The sequence below is a fragment of the Oreochromis aureus genome, linkage group 1, assembly GCF_013358895.1.
Source record: "Oreochromis aureus strain Israel breed Guangdong linkage group 1, ZZ_aureus, whole genome shotgun sequence".
Lineage (NCBI taxonomy): Eukaryota > Metazoa > Chordata > Actinopteri > Cichliformes > Cichlidae > Oreochromis > Oreochromis aureus.
Window position 1 is genome coordinate 8,328,030 of NC_052942.1, and position 20,180 is coordinate 8,348,209.

At 41.0% G+C, this 20,180-nt stretch overlaps 1 protein-coding gene across 3 annotated transcripts in view; it reads left to right on the top strand.

Annotated features, from left to right (window-relative positions):
* The first annotated feature begins 205 nt into the window (after positions 1–205).
* The window catches only part of mpped2a (metallophosphoesterase domain containing 2a), a 76,696-nt gene continuing 56,721 nt past the window's right edge, over positions 206–20,180 (top strand). The window contains exons 1-3 of one of the 3 annotated variants that reach the window (XM_031740971.2): positions 206–1,028; positions 2,346–2,455; positions 3,277–3,555. In XM_031740971.2, coding sequence (XP_031596831.1) covers positions 3,443–3,555 — 113 coding nt within the window. In that variant the 5' untranslated portion in view covers positions 206–1,028; positions 2,346–2,455; positions 3,277–3,442. Of the gene's footprint in view, positions 1,029–2,345; positions 2,456–3,276; positions 3,556–19,312; positions 19,400–20,180 lie in introns of those variants that run through there. The other 2 variants (XM_031740970.2, XM_039602881.1) reach the window with 2 other exon arrangements.

Sequence of the window (20,180 nt, forward strand, 5' to 3'; positions counted from 1 at the left end):
AATACTATCAGTCAATACTTGGAAACCTATATTTATTAAAAGCTAACTCACTTGACATCTCTTTATAAATAACGTATTTGCTACTACTTGTAATCCCCTTTAGTAAAAGATCACATCATTAGTAAGTTGTAGTACTAATTTATTGCATTTATACCACACGTACTCGTTTTCTTCCCCACAGACATGTATTTCCAGCATCTTAGTGTCGCCACATAAATGACTAATCCATCTCCAATAAATCAACTGAGCATTATAACATATCACATGTTTGCAGTCTAGGCTCTATATACTTACATATTTTGTAAATTAGCTGGCAGTTTAGAAACATGGGCTTAAAATAATAATGTATGTAAATATGCATTTTGGTTTAATAAAGTATTATATATTCCAAAGCAACGTTGTTGTTACCACACACAAAAAATACTCATCCTGGCTAATCATCGTTACTCATTTCATTCATTTGACAAGACTTGCCATTTCCGAAAGTAAGTGAATGCAGCATAGAGCAGGACTGCGGGAGCACCCTCCTCCTTCCCCGCCCTCCCCTCCACTTCTCCTGCCTCTTGCGTGTGCCCGCCGGTAAGGGCACGCGCACGGGAGGTGGCGGGGGGTTGTGCTTGCTCCTGCTCTCTGACCCCAGTGGCAGCTTCGACTCACTGCACTCCGGCTCCCCCTCCGTCAGACCGAAGCTGTTCTCGCGCTCTCTCTCTCTCTCCCCTTCTTGTCTGTCAGTGTCTCTCGTCCTTCTCTCCGGCTTTTACCCCCTCCGCTCTCTTCTTGTCTGGTTTCTTTCCACAGGAGCCAGCAGAGGTCCCGCCGGGTCGAAGGTTCTGCCCTATCCGCCTAGCCTGCCGCAACCCCCGGACGGTCGCGTACGAACCTGCCCGCTCTACTGCTGCTGCTGCCGCATGGACCCGCGTCCCTCCGCCGCCGCCTCCTCTGCCGCCGCTGCGTAGAGGGCGACCCCGACCCGACACTCTTTTCTCCGGCCACAAAAAACACGCACAAAAAACCCCCACACGACGAAGGTAGAACAACCTTTCCGCTTTTCTTTGAGAACCGAAAAGGGAAGGGAATTAGGGGGGAAAGAGAGGAGACTGGGAGGGAAAAAAGAAACACAAAGCTGTCGGTTATAAGGTGGCTTGTCATTTACGAGGAAGAGCCAGAGGTTAGCGCGACGGTGTTGTGACACTGACCACCTTTGGGTGCTTTTAGTATCTCAGAAGCAGAGTTCAGGATTGCATGGACCTTTCTTTTTGTGTACGTTCCTGCAAGCGGCGGTGTTAATAGCGAGCGGCGCATAGCACACATCGTTGTGTGTGCGTCTTATCAGAAAGGGTCAATTTATTCGCCTTCAACCCCTCCTCTGCTTACCGGAGTGATTTCTATTCGTGAAGTTAGCTATATGCTGGCGTACGAGCGCGCTACATATCCGAGGACTGCACCGGCCATGTGTGCGCGCACCGCCGTTACAGAAAAGCAGCTCAACGCGAAGCTACAGTGTGCATAATAATAATAAAAAAAATCTATTGCCAGGGCAGGTTTAGCAGGCTAAGCTAGAGTGCTAGTTGCTACTACTGTAGCCATAAGGTAGAGACAGACAGACAGGCGAGCTTTGGCAGCCCGACACACACACAAAAACACACACACAAAATCAGAAGACTGTGGAGCATGCTGCACACAGATTTTCGGCCTACATTTGCCCAGAAAAAGCAAATTTTCCGAGTAACTGCAGCGGTAGCACTAGATTCAGATTTTGCACTGATTGCAGAGGAGGTGAAGCGCAGGACATCCGACAGGGCAGTTTTGTACTGAAGTGAATTTTCTTTTTTTCTTTTAATTTAAGGCCCAGGAAGATCAATACACTTGTTTCATGTGTAACAAGGATTTTAATGGGACTCTCTTTTTTTCCACACTTTGAAATGTAAAGAGTTGAGTGTGCAGTGGAGCTGCTTAGACTTTGCTCATGCATTTTTAATTTTTATTTATTTATTTTATTTTTAAAGTCTAGTTTAACCACCTTTTTCTCGGCTGGCATATATCTTTTTGACTTAAATTTATAGCGTGCATAATAGGAAGCAGGGTGCAGCCGACCCAGAAAACATAAATCAATGCTTTAGTGAAAATAGGACATTTTCTTTAAAAAAAAAAGTTTAAATTGGGGTCTTGTTTATCCAGCAGCTGCTTTTTTTTTTATCTCACTTCTCCATCCAAGGATTTAACCATCATGTGAACTCTGGAGCTTTGTTGATTTCCCTCCAAAAGATATGACAGACTTGTTAAATTGAGGGCATTTTTTTCTCCCTCTTTCTTTTCTTTTCTTCTCTTGCTCATGGCTGGATCAGGAGGTCTGGTATAAAACGGCTGTCAAAGCCCACAGTGGCCACTTTACTATCAGTTAGGGAGGTCAGACAGGAGGGAGGCTCAGGGTGCAAGGAGACTCACAGCGGATCCGGTGAGTGAGCTCCAGGGATGCATTATAGCAGCATTTTCTTTTTTAAGTCTTTGTTGTACAGTGGAGCAGAGATGCCATAGCATCTCATTAATTGCTAGTAGATCCTTTCTAAATTGAAGCATGGATATGTTTTTGTGCTTGGCTTACAGTCAGTGGGGAAGGAGACCTCTTTGATGCATGCATTGTGAAGAATTTCTCATTTTATAGAAGCAATTGCAGCAATTCCTCACCAGCAGAGATTCTGCCTGCAGCCTTTCTTTTTGTTTTTTTTGTTTTTTTAAATATGCTTGTAGTAATTGAAATTTTTTATTTAAATTTAATTTTTTACATTTAAATATGTTTTCATTGAAGCTAATAAAGTGCTTTCCAGAGTGGAAATTGTTGCTTAAAAAGTCAGAGAAGAGTTTTTTGTAAACTTTACTCTTAAGAAATTCCCTTGCTGCTTTTAAAGGTAGAGTACATCTGCTAATTGTGTTTAAATTGCCTCATTGTATTTTTCTATTGAGGCTTTTATGAGGATGTGTTTGATGAGCTGTTTGATGATTTTTTTTTCTAGCAAATTTCAGGTGGTTTCTGTTCTCTGAAGCTGAATAAGACTGTACATGCCGTCACTGCATGCATGCATGCTTTGTCTTTAGTCTTTGCATTTGGGTAGAGCTTCACTTTAAAATGTATAAGTCTAACCTGCAATATTTATTTATTTTCTTATGCGAAGCCCTTGCTCGTGAGTGTATTCAGAAGAAAGTGCACGCCTTTTTAAAGCAGCTGGTGTGTGTGTGTGTGTGTGTGTGTGTGTGTCTCTGTGTCTCCTGTCGGTGCAGTGTGTCGTGGTCGAGGTTCAGTCGGCCGGGTTGCTGCTCCTGCTGCTCCTGCTGCTGCAGGGAGGCTTCCTGGGCTTCTGGAGAGCGGCTCTGAAGGATGACTGCCGCACGGCTCGCTGCTGAATCTCGGTGAACGAACAGCGTCTCATGTCCAAACTGTGGAAGGATGGCTCATGGCAAAGTGACCATCACTGTGGACGAGTACAGCTCCAACCCCACACAGGCCTTCACGCACTACAACATCAACCAGAGCCGCTTCCAGCCCCCACACGTCCACATGTAAGTTCACGGACACACACATACACAGTTGTTATGAGCTGGCAAAGTTAAATTAGAAAGAAATATTTTCTCTCTCTCCAAATGAATTTTATTTGTGATCTTTATTCCAAACTGAGCTGGTCACGAGGAACATTTAAATGACACATTGCAGCAGTGTCATTTATAAACCTGCACTTTCGGTGACATTTTAAACTAATTTCAGAATCATGCATACGCTTTAAGAACAATACAGGAAGCCAGCAGGTTTAATGCAGTCTCTGTTTACACTCCTGATATCACTGGCCCTTGCTCACTGAGTGTACGGTGGTGCGTGATTTAACGCAGTACAAACCATTCTTTGTGAATAAAAGTTTTAGTGGCGGTGAAGCCCTGAACAAAAGTGCAGCATCTGAAGACTAACACTAATTCTGTGCATCACACATACTTGTGCTGGTTTTTCTAACTTGTCGTGTTGTTTTATTTATTTATTTTTTTAATCTTTCTTGCGTGTGCTGTTGGTGCGTACTGTTCACCGGCGTGTGCTGCGGTCTCGCTGTGAGACGGTTATCATTTGTGCCATGTTGTCATTGCGGTATGTGGACGCTTTGTCTGCATTAAGGCGCTCTCCTTAGTTATTTATCAGACCAGTTACTTAGTGTTGCTCTTGTCTGATGTGGTTATGCTGTTCCTCTCATTAGTGGGTCAGAGCACTGTGACCCATCAACCCTCGACACACACCCTCACACACAAACACACTTTACAACACTGTGTTTTAGCTGTGACCAGATATTAACAGAGCTGCAGCTCACTTTGTGTCTTCTTCCAATTAGAGCAGTTGTGAGCTTTTTCCAAAAGGCTGGTGACTGCTGGTTTTGTGTACACTGCGTGCTCGTGACATTTATTCTCTGTGTATGTTGTGAAGTTAACCTGCAGCAAGGCCAGGAAGAGATTGAAGAGCCTGTTTGTAGTTTCCATCATCACTGTAATGGAGTTGTTTGTCATTTCTTTCTTTTTTCCCTTTTCTTTTTCATTTTTTTGCCTTTATGTGTGCATTTATTTATGGGGAAAAAGCACAGCCCATCATTTTTTTTCTTTTTTTTTTACATCATGAACGGAACACACAGGGATAAATGCAATTTATGGCTGCAATAAACATTGTAAAGCAATGCCGATGGTGACGCTGCTTTGAATTTTTGAAAGTCAAAACACCAAAATGCACAATATGTGAGAAAATCCAGCCCACGCCAAAACACAGAGCGCTAACCAAAGCATTCTAATCTTTGTTGTAGACAGCTTTCACAGTGAGGTCTGTACAAATGTGCCGTTCCCAAGTCCTCACATATAATTACATTGTTGGGGGTAAAATCACAGCAAAGCTCAAGGCTTTTTTTTCCCCTCACAATTTTCCTTGTTAGCGCAGAAAATGGTAATCATAAAATTGTCAGTTTAGGCAATGTTATGGTAAAAAAAACAAAAAAAACCAACAACATATGATTGACTTGTGAGAATCCTTTCATTGCAGCACCTTCAAAATCACATCTTAGAGATCGCTAAGACGCTGTTCCAGAGAGCTGCAGAGCCACGATTAAAGATTTGTGCGCACATGTTCGATCTTGTTGCACAGCTACAGCATTCTCAGATCACACCGAAATTAAAGGTGAAGCTGAAAAATCGGCAAATCAGCGTATTAAGTGGAGTAACCACGTCGCTTTAGCGTGTATGAAGCCAAATAAGAGGCCGGGAGAAGTCTTTGCTTTGGGCTGCAGATGCGGTGGTGGCGGGGTGTTTGCACCGGGCTGAACCGAGATGGCAGCTGTCGGGATTGTTGTGCAGAACTGAGTTTTTTTATTTATTTATTTTTTTTATGTGAAGTGTGAGAGGCTGAGATAATGCAGATATGTAAACAATCATAAAGGAGATGTTTTTAGTCAGCCCAAGATCTTCAACAAACAGCTGCACTGTTTCACTTTAGGGAGCAGCAACATCTGGCAGACAAGTTTTTTTTCTTTTTTTTAAATATAGTTTGCCTGAAACACTCAGAGTCCCACAATCCTGTGTGTGTGTGTGTGTGTGTGTGTGTGTGTCTGTGTGTGTGTGTGTGTGTGTGTGTGTGTGTGTGTGTGTGTGTGTATAATAATCACATTCATGTAAGCAGGATTATTTTTGGGAGATGGAGTAGTGTAAACAGCTCAGTGGAGTTTTGCCTTCCTCTTGGTGTTGGCAGTGTTCTCACGATTGTGCCACTGTGTTGATTTGGGATTCCTTAGCTGCAAGTGGGGCTGCCAAGTACAGCAAGTGCCCGTGCCTCCGAGTGTGGTGAAAAGAGAGGCGACCTCACCTATCAGCTTGCATTACATCAGTCCTGTTTTAATGGATTGCAAAGACAGCATTAAAAATCAGAACAAATGAGCCGTCGTGAGTCCAGGTTAACACATGTCGAGCAGCACAGGATTCACCAGAGCAGACTCTGCTCTGGTTTGATGTTTGGAGAGGCTTCCGCAGTCTTTGAAAAGGCAAATAATAGAACATTCACACAACATTTTTTCTGTCCTTATAAAAATAAAAAAAACAAAAACAAACACATCCTCTCTGAGGTAACATTTTTTCTAAAATACCATGGTTTATTTTTGGATTTATTATTTTTATGCTTCTTGGATTGACAGGGTTTGTTTTTGGTTCCCTGGGAAGTCTTACTATGGTTTCTCCCTGCCTTTTTATTTGCAGTGCTGCAGCAGTTGTGCATAAGTTGAGTTGTGAAAGCCTTACATAAAACATCTTTGGAAGAAAATGGAAAGAGGAGGAGGGGGGGAAAGCAAAGTAGGAAAAGGATGGATCTTCCTGATGTTTACAAGGAAACTCTTGAAAACATTTTCTAAAAGTGGATCATCATCTTCATCCGTCATCTGGAGACTGTTTTACTTTTATTCCAGACGATGACAAACGAGAACAGATGCGGCTGTAAGAAAGTCGTTATAAGGTGTATTTTTGGTGTTGTTTTGTGAAAGTGGGTCTACAGCAGGAGTTTCACTTCAGCGCAAGACAGAGTGGTAAAAATGTAATAATACAGTGGCTGAAAACTTTGAGAACGTAATCTCAGTATTTATTCCTATAATCACTGTAATCAGTTTTTTTTTGTTGTTGTTGGTCTTGTGTTTTTTGCTCATTGTGGGGTTTTTTGGGGGGCGGGGGGAGTGGGTTTGTTTGTCCAGTTTTCAGTGTGATTCTTTTTGGAGGTGAAGCCCCTGTAGAAGGGGATGTGTTAAAGCCGTGGGGCCTCTCAGCAGATATGTGTTTGGATAAATACATTAGGCTGTTTCCTGGCTTCCACAGAGCCTGCAGTGTTTTACCCTGTCATTCTTAAACTCGGTCTGGGAACCCTGAGATTACACGCGCTCACGCACACACACACAATCCTCCGAGCCCATCCCCCTCACCCCCACCCCCGCTATGTTTAAGTGCTTATAGAATACGAGCTCTGTTCGAGGAAAGTAAAGGCTTGTTTAGATTTGGGAGATAATGATCCGACTTGCTCGCCGTTCTCTCACTGCATCCGCAGTATTTGGACATAAATAAAGTTGTTGCTTCTCTGCAAGCAAAGAGAGGGGTGGAGGCTGGGGGTGGGGGGTCGAGGGGGGTTGCCCGCCTTTTGAAATATAATCCTCGCTCTAATGTTTTTTTCCCCTCCCGTCCTAGACAGAATATTTAGATTTCTCAGATGGAGTACAGCAGTGCCTTTTGTGTGGCGTGGAAGGTATCATTCCTTGACCCGCATATGAAAACATGAATGTAGAGAGTCACGCATGCACGCACACAGTGGCGCTCATAAGCTGATGCTGTGGAACGTGACCCCAAAGTCAAAGTGGACTTTCTTCGGCGCATGGGACGCCCCTGCCTCTGTGTGTGAGTGAGCAACAGGCTCAGTCTGGCCCAGTTTGCATCTGGTTTATTTTTCTGTTTCTTTGTTTCTTTTTTTTTTTTTTCCCCTCTTAACTCCCTCTCCTCAGCCCCCTCGTCATCATCTTGTGAAATGAAATGCTCAGCAACTTGGAACATATGCTTCGAGTTGGGACACTAATGACTTCGTATCCAATTTGGGCAGGATCTGGGCAAGACTGTGGGAAGGCCTGACACACAGGCAGACACAGACAGACAGGCAGAGCTGAAACTAAAAGGACTCCTGAAAAGCTCTTGAAAAACATTTACATTTCAGGATTTATAATAAGACTTTAAATGATGTTACTGGACTTTGGGGGAAGGTTGGTTGCAAGTCATATCTCTAACATTTTAACATAGACAGCTGAACTGCATCGCTCTTAACCTTTAATTTCTTCAGGTTCAAAGTGGAATTAAATCGTAGTTGCACTGCAAGTAATGATAATTTTTCCAATCAGCTACATGTTAATAGTTTTTTTTTTTAATTGTTATTATTAATAACATGAAATTGTCAAAAATGTTAAAAGTGCCCAACAAGAAATCCTTACTTTTGAGCAGGTGGAAAGAGCTGCTGTTGCACATTTTTATGCCTAAACCTAAGAATTCGTAATCACATTTTAAGCAGTGGAGTGTGCAGGTAAGACATGAAAAAAAACAACAAAAAAAAACACCCAGCATAAAACACTGGAGGGAGAAACACGATCCAGGCCCATAATAACGAGGAGTTAATCAAGTGCACCGGATTAGATTGGGCAGAGATGATGTTGTTGGTGGTTGATCTTGATCGCAGATGTGTTGGCATTTCTCGCTTGATGATTTAACTGCATTACGCCATTAACGCCTTTGGAGTGTTAATTTATTTAATTCCCACTGGATGTGCCGTGCAAGCAAGCAAAACTGTGTCAGCAGAGAAAGCTTTCTCAATCACCGCCAGGGTCGGTGATGGGAGACGTTTTTGTGTCATTAAAGATACAATCGGATTGAACAACATTATTTATTCATTCATGAGGAATATCTGATTTAAATCTCGAATTTTATTCCTTGACTTGGGATATCTTCTTTCAGACCCAACCTGTAAGCCCCGTTAAATCATGTTTGTCATTACGGAACGGGTTTCCCTGCATGGATTCAGCATCACTAACAAGAATCATGCTGGGATTTTTAATGAAGGCCCAATGGCAGTGCCTCAGGGAGAAGAACCTACGCTGCAAAGTTGTTGTCCATTCCTCACTGGCACCTGAAAAGGAACTCTGCTGAGTTAAGAGCAGTGCGAGCATTTTTAAAACCTCTGTGAATATGGACAATGGTGTTTCAGGTTTTCAAATTAAAGTGTTCAGTTTTAATTTTTGTCACAAGAGCATGTAAAACAAGCAAATCACTTCCCTTCCTATCCCATGGTTGGTAAGTGGCAGGAATAAACTTGACTTTCCCCATTACAGCTGGATAATTTTTTGAAATGTATTGTTATCAGCTGATGCACCTAAATAAATAAATAAACAAATAGAAGCATTAGAAGCAGCCTGGAACTTATTCTTACATGTTAAAATTTTTAGTGTTTATTAGGATTTAAAGGTGTGTGTGTGTGTGTGTGTGTGTGTGTGTGTGTGTGATAAACAAATGTTGTTGCCATCCAGAACATTTAAGCAAAGGAGAGAAAAGATTTTTATATTGCTTTGTAATTCCTCGTGTACTTATCTGTACTCAATTTCATCTGAATACAAAGCAGTGGAATTTACCTAACTATAACTGATAAATGAAAAGCTTTTCCTATATTAAGGGAAATAAGAATTGCATCCATCTATGTGTATGTTGTAAAATGTGGCAGGATTTTGAAGTGTTTTTCAAGATTTTGAGATAGCCAAAATTTAAAAAAAGAATATAGCCAACCTGTACAGCTTCACACCCAAAAATCACTGGTGAATACAGAGGTGCTCCACCCTCAAATGATGGTGAGGTTGTAGAGAACAGAGAGTCTTAAAATGTTTTCTTTTCCCATGTGATGCTGGTGCTTTATTACTATTTACTGTCTGTTAAAATCAGTCACCGGAGACACCTGAGCTCATTACATTCACTGCGATGCACAGAAATGGAATTTCCCCCGACCCCCCCCTACATGTGAAAAAATCTTCCACATTTAACAAAGTCCTTCTCCACATGCCTCGTTAATTATTCCTGCCCTGTGAATAATTGAGGAGATTGTAAGTATGAATCATTTACCGGTGCATCAATACACGTGGATATTCTGACACGAGCTGGTGAGGAAACGCCAACAGAAGCACACGCACGGCTTTGACACTTTCATTTTCAGCACAGTTCTGGTTTTATTAATGAACTCCTGAAGGATTTTTTTATGTGCCATATTTCCTTTTTCTAGTCTGTTAGAGGAGAGCTGTAAAAGCAGCAGAGGAAATGGCTTTTGGAACTGGATTTGTGCACAGTGAGAGGAACTGTACCCGTTTCTGAGCCAATGCTGTCGTGTTTGCGTTTGGTGAAATTCACCTTTTTTTTTTTTTCCAGTCTGTAAATGAGTTGGCTCATTGCAAAGAGGGAGGTCGCTCAGTATGTAGAGTCACGTGACAGAAGAATCCTTTCGAGGTGGCGGGATGATAATTCAACAGGACGTTTCCATCTCCGAGTGGGTAATGGTAGCTTTTCCACCCACATGACTCCATTTTCAACATGAAATGGACTGTGTCTCCGTCCAGGAGATCCTGCTTTTCTTCGATCATGTTGTGGATAAACAAGTTAAACCTTGTTTACGCGAACCCTTCACCAGGGGGGTTGCTTTGAAGATGAAAAGGCTCACATAATTGGTGATATAATTGTTGAATAAATGTGTGATTTGTAAATAGAAATGCTGAAGTTTTAAAGCTCCCTCCTTTTGTCTGATTTGTCAGTGAGCACAGCACAACAAACACCTTCTCCTCAGAGCTTCAGTTGCAACGAGTACATCGCAGACCAAAAATAAAAACAGGAGAAAACAGAATGTTTCTCCTTTTGCTTCATGTTTGTTTGAGTTCTTGAGGCGAACCAGCCATTTAGAACAACAAGGCTCTGTAGTGTCACCACCATACCAGCACATTAACCTAATATTATAGTCAGGGTGCAGCTTGCAAAAAAGTTTGAATGGATAACTGTTTACTATATATGATGTATGTACATAAAGATTTGACAGTATATATGTATATAGATATGCAAAACGAATCAAAACTGTATACACAGCACACTTACGCTGTAGGTACGCTGGATGTTTTAAGTGTTGGGTGGCACGGTGTAATTGTTAAAGAGACCTAATATGCTTTCCCATCCTTTGTTGTATGTTGTTGCAGCGGTGAATGTTCACATTAAATACATTATGCAGTCATCTTATGTACAAATAACCTGCTGCTCAGTTTCAGGGTTTTTTTTCTACTCTCACCTCTGTATGATGTCACCGAGAGTGGATAGTCGTAATCTATTTAGCTAAGCAACACAATAAAGGCTATGAAGACAGAAGCCCCACCCCCTAATTTTTTTAACCCTTCTATTTGCAAGCAGCAGCCAATCAGAGTGAAGTTGACCTATGTATCAATAAGGCTGCTCTGTTTAGAAATAATTACTCTCAAAATACACTTGCAAGTGTTTTGGTCAATATTCTTTTTTTTTTTTTTTTTTTTTTTTTAAACACGATTCACAAATACTCATATTCCTTGGATTAAAGGTAGATTTCTGTGATCTTGATATTGATTTGCTAATTGTATTTTAACTGAAACAGTGTGAGCTGAACTAAGGCTGCCTTGGTGGGTAAAACAAATCTTATTGGACCAAATATTTAATTGTAGTGTTTCTTAAAGCAGCGGCTACACAGTCTGCTTTTCACTGGTGACTATTTCACTGCTGTTGTTGTAATGCTGTTATTTTTTTATTAGTTTGTGGTTCACCTACACCCTGAAGGTAAACCTCTTTCCAGAGTCTGTTCCTGCTTGTGGTTGTCTGGTTTAAAAACCAGAAGTGTCTCCAGATGACAGATGATGACAGATTAGTTTCAGGAACTAAAATATGTTCAAGATTTTGTTTTGTCTGATGTGAGGCGCTTGGTGTGAGGTTTCCCTGCTGCTTCTTCACCTTTGTTTATTTGGGTCACATGGTTGTGATTTAGATCGGTCATAATGGAAATGCTAGCCCAGATTTAGATCTCTTTAATCTCTACCCACGCCTTCAATTTATTCATTGATTCAAATGGATTAGAAAAAAACGGCAAAGAGAGTCCAATTTTTGGGTGGTGCAGTCATCTTCCTGCTACACTGGTCCTTTCTTCTTCACTCCAACAAGGAATGGTGACAAGTGCAAATGAGATGGACGTAACTGTACAGGTTGGTGTCCTCCATCTCCTCTATTCAGTCAGTTTGACCTAGCAGTCTCTGTAGACTAGACTAAAAAAAAACTGTTATTGAAATGATACATCAGACCCTACTGAGAGCAAATGGCTAAAATGAATGCATCGGCCTGAATAATAAAAAAGTGAAGAGCAATTCACTGGCAGACTATTGATTCGCCAAATTCAGACTTTCCCAGAATTGAAAACGCCTCAGTAGCCTGTGAGTCGGTGGCATATAAAGAGCTCCCAGCCTCATGTTTACCCCTGACCTCGGCATCCCTTCTTCTGTTTTAAACTCAAACAGTTTGTGGAGGAGCAGCAGTCGCAGTCACAGCTCTCCTGAGAACAAAACGCTAGTCGCGTTCGTTTGCCTTTTGTTTCTGTCGGCCTGCCACTGCTTGCCAGCAGGAGTGGAGGGGTTTTTGTAACAGGAGAACCCTCTGATTAAGTTCCCTCTCTACCCCTGACCTGCTGCTGGGGCCTGGCGGGATGGTGGTGGTGCGGGTTAAGTGACAGTTGACATTGGACAGGTCTCATTTTCTTTCTTTCTTTTTTTCTTTCCTTTTTGATGTCTTTGAGATTTTAGGCTATTCTTGCATGCTGGACCTGGCATAGCGGGGCACAATCCCTTGATAATGTCACGTCATCTTTAACATGAAGCACGCTCAGCCTGCAGCTTCTCAATGTGACAAGTCATCCGTTTATGCAGTTTAAAGAGTGTTTAGCTTGGCTTTAGCGATGACTCATTTGTATAGTCGTTTTATGTCTTTTCGTAACACTTTGTGGAAGTTGATTTTTATGGAAGATGTTCTTTTTCTTTTCACAGAGGTTTTCGTGAATCTGTGAGTGCATCCTACTGTTTTTAAGGGAGACAAATAACACATTTCTCTGAAAAATGAGGAAGACAGAAGAATGTTGTTTTTAAAAAGTGATGTAATTTAAGTGTGTGTGTGTGTGTGTGTTCTGGCATTTTTCATCTGAACGAAGCTGTAAAAATTAAGGAAGGAAATGATATATGACTTTTATTTGGGTAAGATTATGAAGCCAATCAGATCTGCATGGCTAGGCTGTAGTTTTTAATAGATCTGGTTGGTACCACAGTTGTTTCGAAGATCAAACTCTATCCTATAAATCCTAAAAAATTCTTGGCGTTTCAAATACATACATATGTATTTTAAATGGAACCTTAAAACCAGCTCTGCTCTTAGCCTTTGGAATAATCTTGTCTTTTCTAGTGTTATATTAAAAGTCACTTTTTAATACAGACTCGCTCCCATGAGCCATGTTGTCTGTCCAGGTGAACACGCAGCTCCACTAGTTTATTCTCCCCGCAGTCCGCTGGTTGGTGTTTGGCCCCGGGGACCACGTCATGACCGTCTCCTCAGCCTTTTCTCCCATCAGCCCTGCAGCCAGGCAGACTGTCAGCAGCACAATTAAGGGCTGTGCCATAATGAAAGGGGCATTAGCAGAAGCAATTTATTTCTCAGCGCAGTGCCGGAAGGTTTCTCCAGCGCTGATATTCCAACGTAGGCTTTGTGTGCTCTACTCAGCCATTAAGGGAGGGATAAGGAGGACACACACTAGCTGAACAAATGAAGTAAAGGGGGGGTGCATCAAGGCATAAGGCCACATTTCACCATTCTTGAAAATCAATTCTGATTTGAATATTTTTACTAATATACTTGTGTGTTTTCATTTTTTTTCCTTAACTATTTCATAAATGCACGTTCTGTTTGTGCTTTGGCCCCTGTTGGATTTTTCCCGTTTTCTCGTCTCCCACCTTTGCCTCTCTTCTCTGCTCAGTTGTACACCCCCCACCACCCTTTCTCCATTATTCCTGTGTTCATTTTGTTCCTCTGAAGTTTATTGAATTAACGCAGACAGCTGAAACGCAGAAGATAAGAGAGGCGCTCAGTGCTCCTCTCAGAGAAATGGTATTGGATGAGTGAGCGGTGTGTTTGCGCGCGCGTGCGTGCGTGCGTGAGCGACTGTTACAGCAGGGGGAGGGGAGCTGATGCAAAGGTTAGAGACAGAGGAAATGGGGAGCATTGTGTGTTGATGTTTCTCCTGAAAGGGCGATAAAGGGAGTTTGAGAGTGGTGAAAAAGTAGTGTTTTTGTCTCCAGTTTCATTGTTTGCCTGAGCTTTCCATTTCTTTTTGCAAAGTGGACACGCAATCAAATTTCTCTTTACATTCTAAAAAAGATGAAGTGCATTATCATTTATCAGCTGCTATGATTTTTTTTTTTCTTATGTCGTGCTACCTCACACTGCTCAGTTTACAATCAAACCAACTTTTGTGACCAACGGCATGATACTTACTAATAAACCAGTGTAAACGTCACGTTGTTTTTAACAGTTCAGTTGGTTCTTCTTCTTGGAAAATGTTATGGGCTGCAACAGAAAAAAATAATGTAAAAGAAAAAAAAGGTAACAATTTTTTCTTCAAATGAAAAATTAATGTTTGAGAAACTGAACCCAATCAGAGTTTTAGCCTTTTGCTTGAGTGGTTATTATACATTGCTGATACCTTTTTCAAATTAACAGCTAATTGATTATTGGAAACATCTTTTTGGTAGTACCAGAATCAGACATAACATTTTCAGGCAGTAATTCAGTCCTGCAGTTTCCCCTTTAATGTGGTTCTGTACCACAAACCTCTCCCCTCTTCCTGTTTCCTACAGATTTCTCCAGCACTTGAAGCAAGATGTCCTGAAAAGTCTGTTTGCTCATTTTAATTTTGATGTCACATGGGAACATTTTAGCACTGAGTATACATGTTTAATCAGTTAAAACAAATATTAAAATAAATATTTTAGAGTCAGGTGGACATGAGATGCATCTTTCAGCTGGTCAGTGAATCGCTGAGTATACAAGTCATGATCCTCTGTATCATGTATGGATAGGCTGACAGGTTTCGGTTGTCTCCACTGGTGGTCTCCATTGATTAATGGGACAACTCCATTAACAACTAAGAAACAGGAAGAGGCTAATCCTTTGGTAGCAGATGGTAGCAGGTATAAAATATATGGGCAGCTGAGACGGAAACAAGGGGACGGCTCAGATGTCATTAGCTTTGCTGGTGTGGACCAGATCCCAAATCAAAGCCTATTGCACCATATTGATACCTGTGGTTTTCAGATTTCAGGCATGCTCATTCTTTGCTAGACTAACTTGCTAAGTGAAGTTCATCCATTTATTTATCCATCTTCTTAACCGCTTATCCAACTAAGGGTCACAGTGGAGCTGGAGAATGTCCCAGGAGTCACTGGGTGAGCAGGAGGGTACACCAAGGATAGGTTACCAGTACATTAAGTTCATACATAATGTATTGTATGCATAATGTTTATTCTTGTATACAAGTCCAAAATCATAAAATCTCTGTAGATTAAAACTGATTAGTCACAACAGTCAATGATAGTGTTAAAAATACGTTAAAACTGTTGAAAAGACTGACAAAATTCCCTGCAGTGCTTCTGTCTACTTGCGTCTTTCTGTAGCTGCGCCTGCGTAGTGGCATCTGGGAGACTGCTGCTTACTTCGGTGGAGCTTGGAGAGCGATTACCGTGACTTATTAGAAGCGTGGCAGTCAAACATGGTTTTAATGATGATTAAAATTCGAAACGGTAACGCTAGCAATTGGGAATTTAACCACGGTAACCATGGTAACTGTGTTAACCGGTAAGTGTGTGACAAAGAAAAAAAGGAGCTCCGTTGTTATGATTTTGAATATCTTGCATAGTTGTTGTTCTTCTTTCTAGTGAGAAATCAGCTTAATTCTGTGTATTTATGTTCAATCACATTGCATTATCCCTAAAAATGGCATAAAGTTTATTTCAAATGTCGGAGCACTCCTATTGGAAGAGGATAATTACAGATTTTCTAAATTGCTAAAACACGCTCTTCTATTCTCCGAAGCCCATTATCAGTGTCAAAATCTTTAACAGTTTTCACCGCGTTAGAAACAATTTGCAGAATTTATTTGGCTTTCTTTCTTTCTTTCTTTCTTTCTTTCTGTCTTTCTGTCTGTCTGTCTGTCTGTCTGTCTGTCTTTCTGACTTACTTACTTACTTACTTACTTACTTAAACAATAACAGTGAGAAAGAAGTTAAAAACAACAAAAGCACAGATGTCATTTCCAAAACACACTTTGTTCACTCTTGCTGTTAATGATGTCAGTTAACCATTATACACCAGTGAGGGTGAGCTGAAGGTCGACACCAACAATAGGTGGGAGCAATCTGAGAAGCAGAGGAGGAAGATGAGGAAGAGCCAGATCAAGAACAGTAATTACAGATGAAATTTGAGCAGCTGTGATAGACCATGTTTTTGTATATAAATGATGAACCACATGAAAAGAAAGAGGGGAAAACATATTCTGGGAGACTTGGACGATGACTGCCTCCTTTCACATTTTTCACCTACAACATAATGTTTACTTGATTCATACTAAAAGTAAGGACGGTAAATAGTCCTACTTCATGTTTCATAAGTCTTGTGGGATATACAGTATGTATTAAATATAAACATTTACTGTGTGCTTTATTGTGATTGTTCTGTAAATAAAGGAAGTAGACCAAAGTGAACAACGTGCCCTAAACAGGTCATCTGTTGCCTCCATAATAGTCTTTACTGTATTCTGATATTTCAATGCAACACTTATAATAATAAAAAGCTAAATTTGAGATGGGGGTGGCAGTGGTGGGTCCCATTTCTGTTTTTGCATCACATTTTTGTAGCTTTTGCAGAATTACACAAGAGCCACATGTGGTTGGAAAGACCTGGGTTTTGTGTTCTGAACACTGCGTTTTCATTTGTTTTCATGTAGACTGTAAATGAATGCCTTGTACTGATATTATTTTGACTGGCTCTGTGTGATCTAAAACACTACTGTGTGGTTTTGAGCATGGATAACACTGTTTTCATGCCATTCGTGTGGTTTTTGCCAGAAGGGTCAGGGGTTTTTGTTCAAACCCAAATTGGAAGTTGGACTTTGTGATTAGGAATTTTGAAGGAAAGGGTCTAAGGTTTCAAAAACATGAATGAACATTTGTGACAAACTGTAACTAAATGGCTTATAAAGCCGACCGCAAAACATTTGGACAAACTTTTAAAACTTTGCCATTTACAAATGAAATTCGACTAGGCTACAAAAAAACATTTACAAGCAGATTAGTCAGAGCGCAAATGATTTCTCAGACCTCACCCATCTTTGAACTCTGACTTCATATTAATGTCATTCTTACTCAGAACTGCCTTTGTGTCACTTGATATAGTAGGTGTATCCTATTAGGAACACATTTTGTCATCATTACGAACACGCACAGATTTCCAGAGTAAAACAATACAATCCCTGCTGTCAGTGAGAGCTCAGACATTTGAGAAAGGGGCAATAAACTCTCAGACTATGGTGTCTCTAAGAGTCTTGGGATCTTCAGGCTCACCTGTCTCTCTTTTGTCTTTGTACCTTATAGTTTCTTTGATAAAATAATGACTTTCACGGTTGTAATATTTGGGAAGTTACAGTTGTGCAGTGACTCCTCTGGTCTTTTTGTTTTCTACATTAGGTTGTATACATGAAGTCATCTGTTTGTGTTGGACAGCAGGATTTAAATGTAACCGGCTCTTCGTGCTGTGCAGCACACATTAGAGATCTGTGGGTTTTTGGTTTTGTTTAGGGTTTTTTTTCTCCACTAAGAAAAAATGAAAAAGGAAGAAATGCAATCAATCATAACGATTATGTGGAATCCTTAAAGAGCTCAGCGAGCCAGGAGAGTGACAGAGATGGCGACCTTCTTATCTGCACCGAGTTAAGAGGAGTGAGCTCAGGGAGCACTTTGACCCCGTTTGCTTGTGTGTTTTTTCAAAAGGCCACGGAGCCAAGTGCGCTCAGTCAAACGAAATGTCCTCCTACAGACATCAGAGAGCACTTCTCCTTTCCTCCTTTGCTGTCTCCCACACAGAGTTGTTTTTCCTCACAGTTGCACTCTTCTGCAATGACACATGTGAGCAAGAACTGTATAAGGTCCACGCTTTAGCTGCGCTTCACATTTACTTTGTTTAGTTTTCCTCTCTGCAAAGCACCTCCAGCTTGTGACTTTAATGCTGCTATTGTGAGCGCAGTATTTATGTGAGGATTTTATATTACTCCAGACTCTAATGTTAATAATCACATCATGATATTGAAGTGATTAATTTACAACGTCCTTGTCAAATTTCAATCTGCTGCATTGTGTGACATGAATAAATGACTTTAGAAGAGATACTTCCCTGCTTTATTTAAAAAAAAAAAATGAAGTAAGAAAGAACAAGCTGTAGTTTTGTTGAGAGAAGAGCTTTTCAGTTCCAAAATGTAGATTATTTATAGTCATCTGCAAATTTTGTCATTAAAGACGCAATAAGGGCATGACAGTAAGAAAATAAACCGTTGCAGCAGTATAGTTGGATTTCTTTAAATTGACATTAGTAATGTGGTGTTGCAGCCATAGGTGAACAGAGTTAATGCCCTTCGGTTTCCCAGCTGAAGGATCACAGGCATTTCTTCATCGCCGAGATATTTCTGCAGCCGCAAAGCTTGGTTTTGTGTCAGCTCCAGTGTCATGGCGGATTTCAGAGTGTGCTCCTGCCCTCCCCAAGCGCATTAGCATTTCTCCTCTCCCCCCACCACTTTTTTTTTCTTTCCCCCCCCTCCACAGTCTTCCCTCTGATGTCACACCGAAGCTCAGACATGTTAACACAAACCTTCATGCTAACACAGTTCAGTCTGTCACTGGAGAATATTCTTTTACCTGCTTCTGGAGCACAGGAAGACTTTTTCATTTTCGCTGTCTCCATTTACAATAGATCAGAGGCCTCTGCTGCACCGCTGAACTCCTGAACTCCTGTATACATTACTAATGAACCTCTGGATTGTTATACAGTCATATGTTAACAGGAAAGACATGGGCGCGCTCTCTCTCTCTTTCGGTGTGTGTGTGTGTATGTGAGACCAATGCATTACTGTCATGAAGGTTTCTTGGCCTGGGCCTGCTCTAATTGATAGGGGCTGCTGGTATTTACTTACATTCTCTGGGCGGATTAAATCTCAAAGGAAAGGGGAGGTTGTTTTTCTCCTGGCTTTGTTTTAATATCAATGCGCGTGTGTGTGTGTGTGTGTGTGTGTATTTTTGTCATCCCATGTGGTTCTGCATTTGTCCTTTCTCCATGACGAGAACTGTCCTATCCTGTAAAGCTGCATGCCGCCCAGGTACCACAGAGCACCAAATCTAATCAGCTGCTACAGTCAAATGTACACGCTACTTTGCTGGCTTCGGTTTTTGTGTGTGTGTGTGTGTTAGGAGTAGAGAGACTCATTTACTGCACACAGTCAATAGTAAATATCATTAACTCTGTGGCTACTTTTTAATTTTGTTCAGTGTGTTTAATATGTAGTCGAGGTCTGCTTGGATAACTGAGACACTTCATATGCTACAGTGTATCAGAGCAAAGCTGAGGTCTCCCAGCTGAGGCAGTGGAAGAAGGGACAGAAGCATTGAATAGCAAATGCTGACTGACTGCAAGGGACATGCAGGAAAATGTAAGTCAAAGGCTAGATTCAGATTTCTGGTTGAATACTGTGAACACAAGCAACTGGTCAGACTGTAGTCAGTAGACCAGAATCAGGCACTGGGATGTACAATAAAGATCTAAAAATTAAACAGGAACAATATAATAACTGAAGAGGTCTTTTCTCAATCAAAGTTGCTCTTAGATTATTGGTATTGGGTGTGAATGTCATAGTTCTGCCTTTGTATTTAAGAACAAAAGAGAAGGTAAGTGAAGGGAAAGTTTGTTTCAGGTATTGCTAATGTTTTGTAAGAGTCACAGATCCATGATTTTATCAGATGAAATACTGCACAGTGGTTTGCTTATTATTCTGCTAAAGTATGCGTGCCTTCATTTATCTAACACATTCGAACAATGCAGTGCCGTGGTTACCAATGTCGTCTTGGATTTTAGGACCCATTTCATTTTCTGTTAGTTTTGTTTGTTTGTTTGTCATCCTGTTGCCCCAGCCATCCTGTTGGCTGGGGTCTGCAGACCCCACAACCTGTAAACAGCTGATAAATGGTGGGAATCTGTAAGCTTTCCTGTCTGAAAATCGAGTTGGTTTTTTTTTATGTAGTGCACAGCCGACTTTGGCATGTCAGTCAGTATTTAAGCATGTTTTTTGCAGTACATTGAGTTCATGTAGCTTTGTAGAGTCAGCAACAACAAACAGTTGTTCGACATGGAGATGCAGACATGTTGAGATGATAAAAGTTTGATTTAACTTTTCTGTTTCTATCAAAGCATTTCTGAATGTGCGAGGCCTTTAT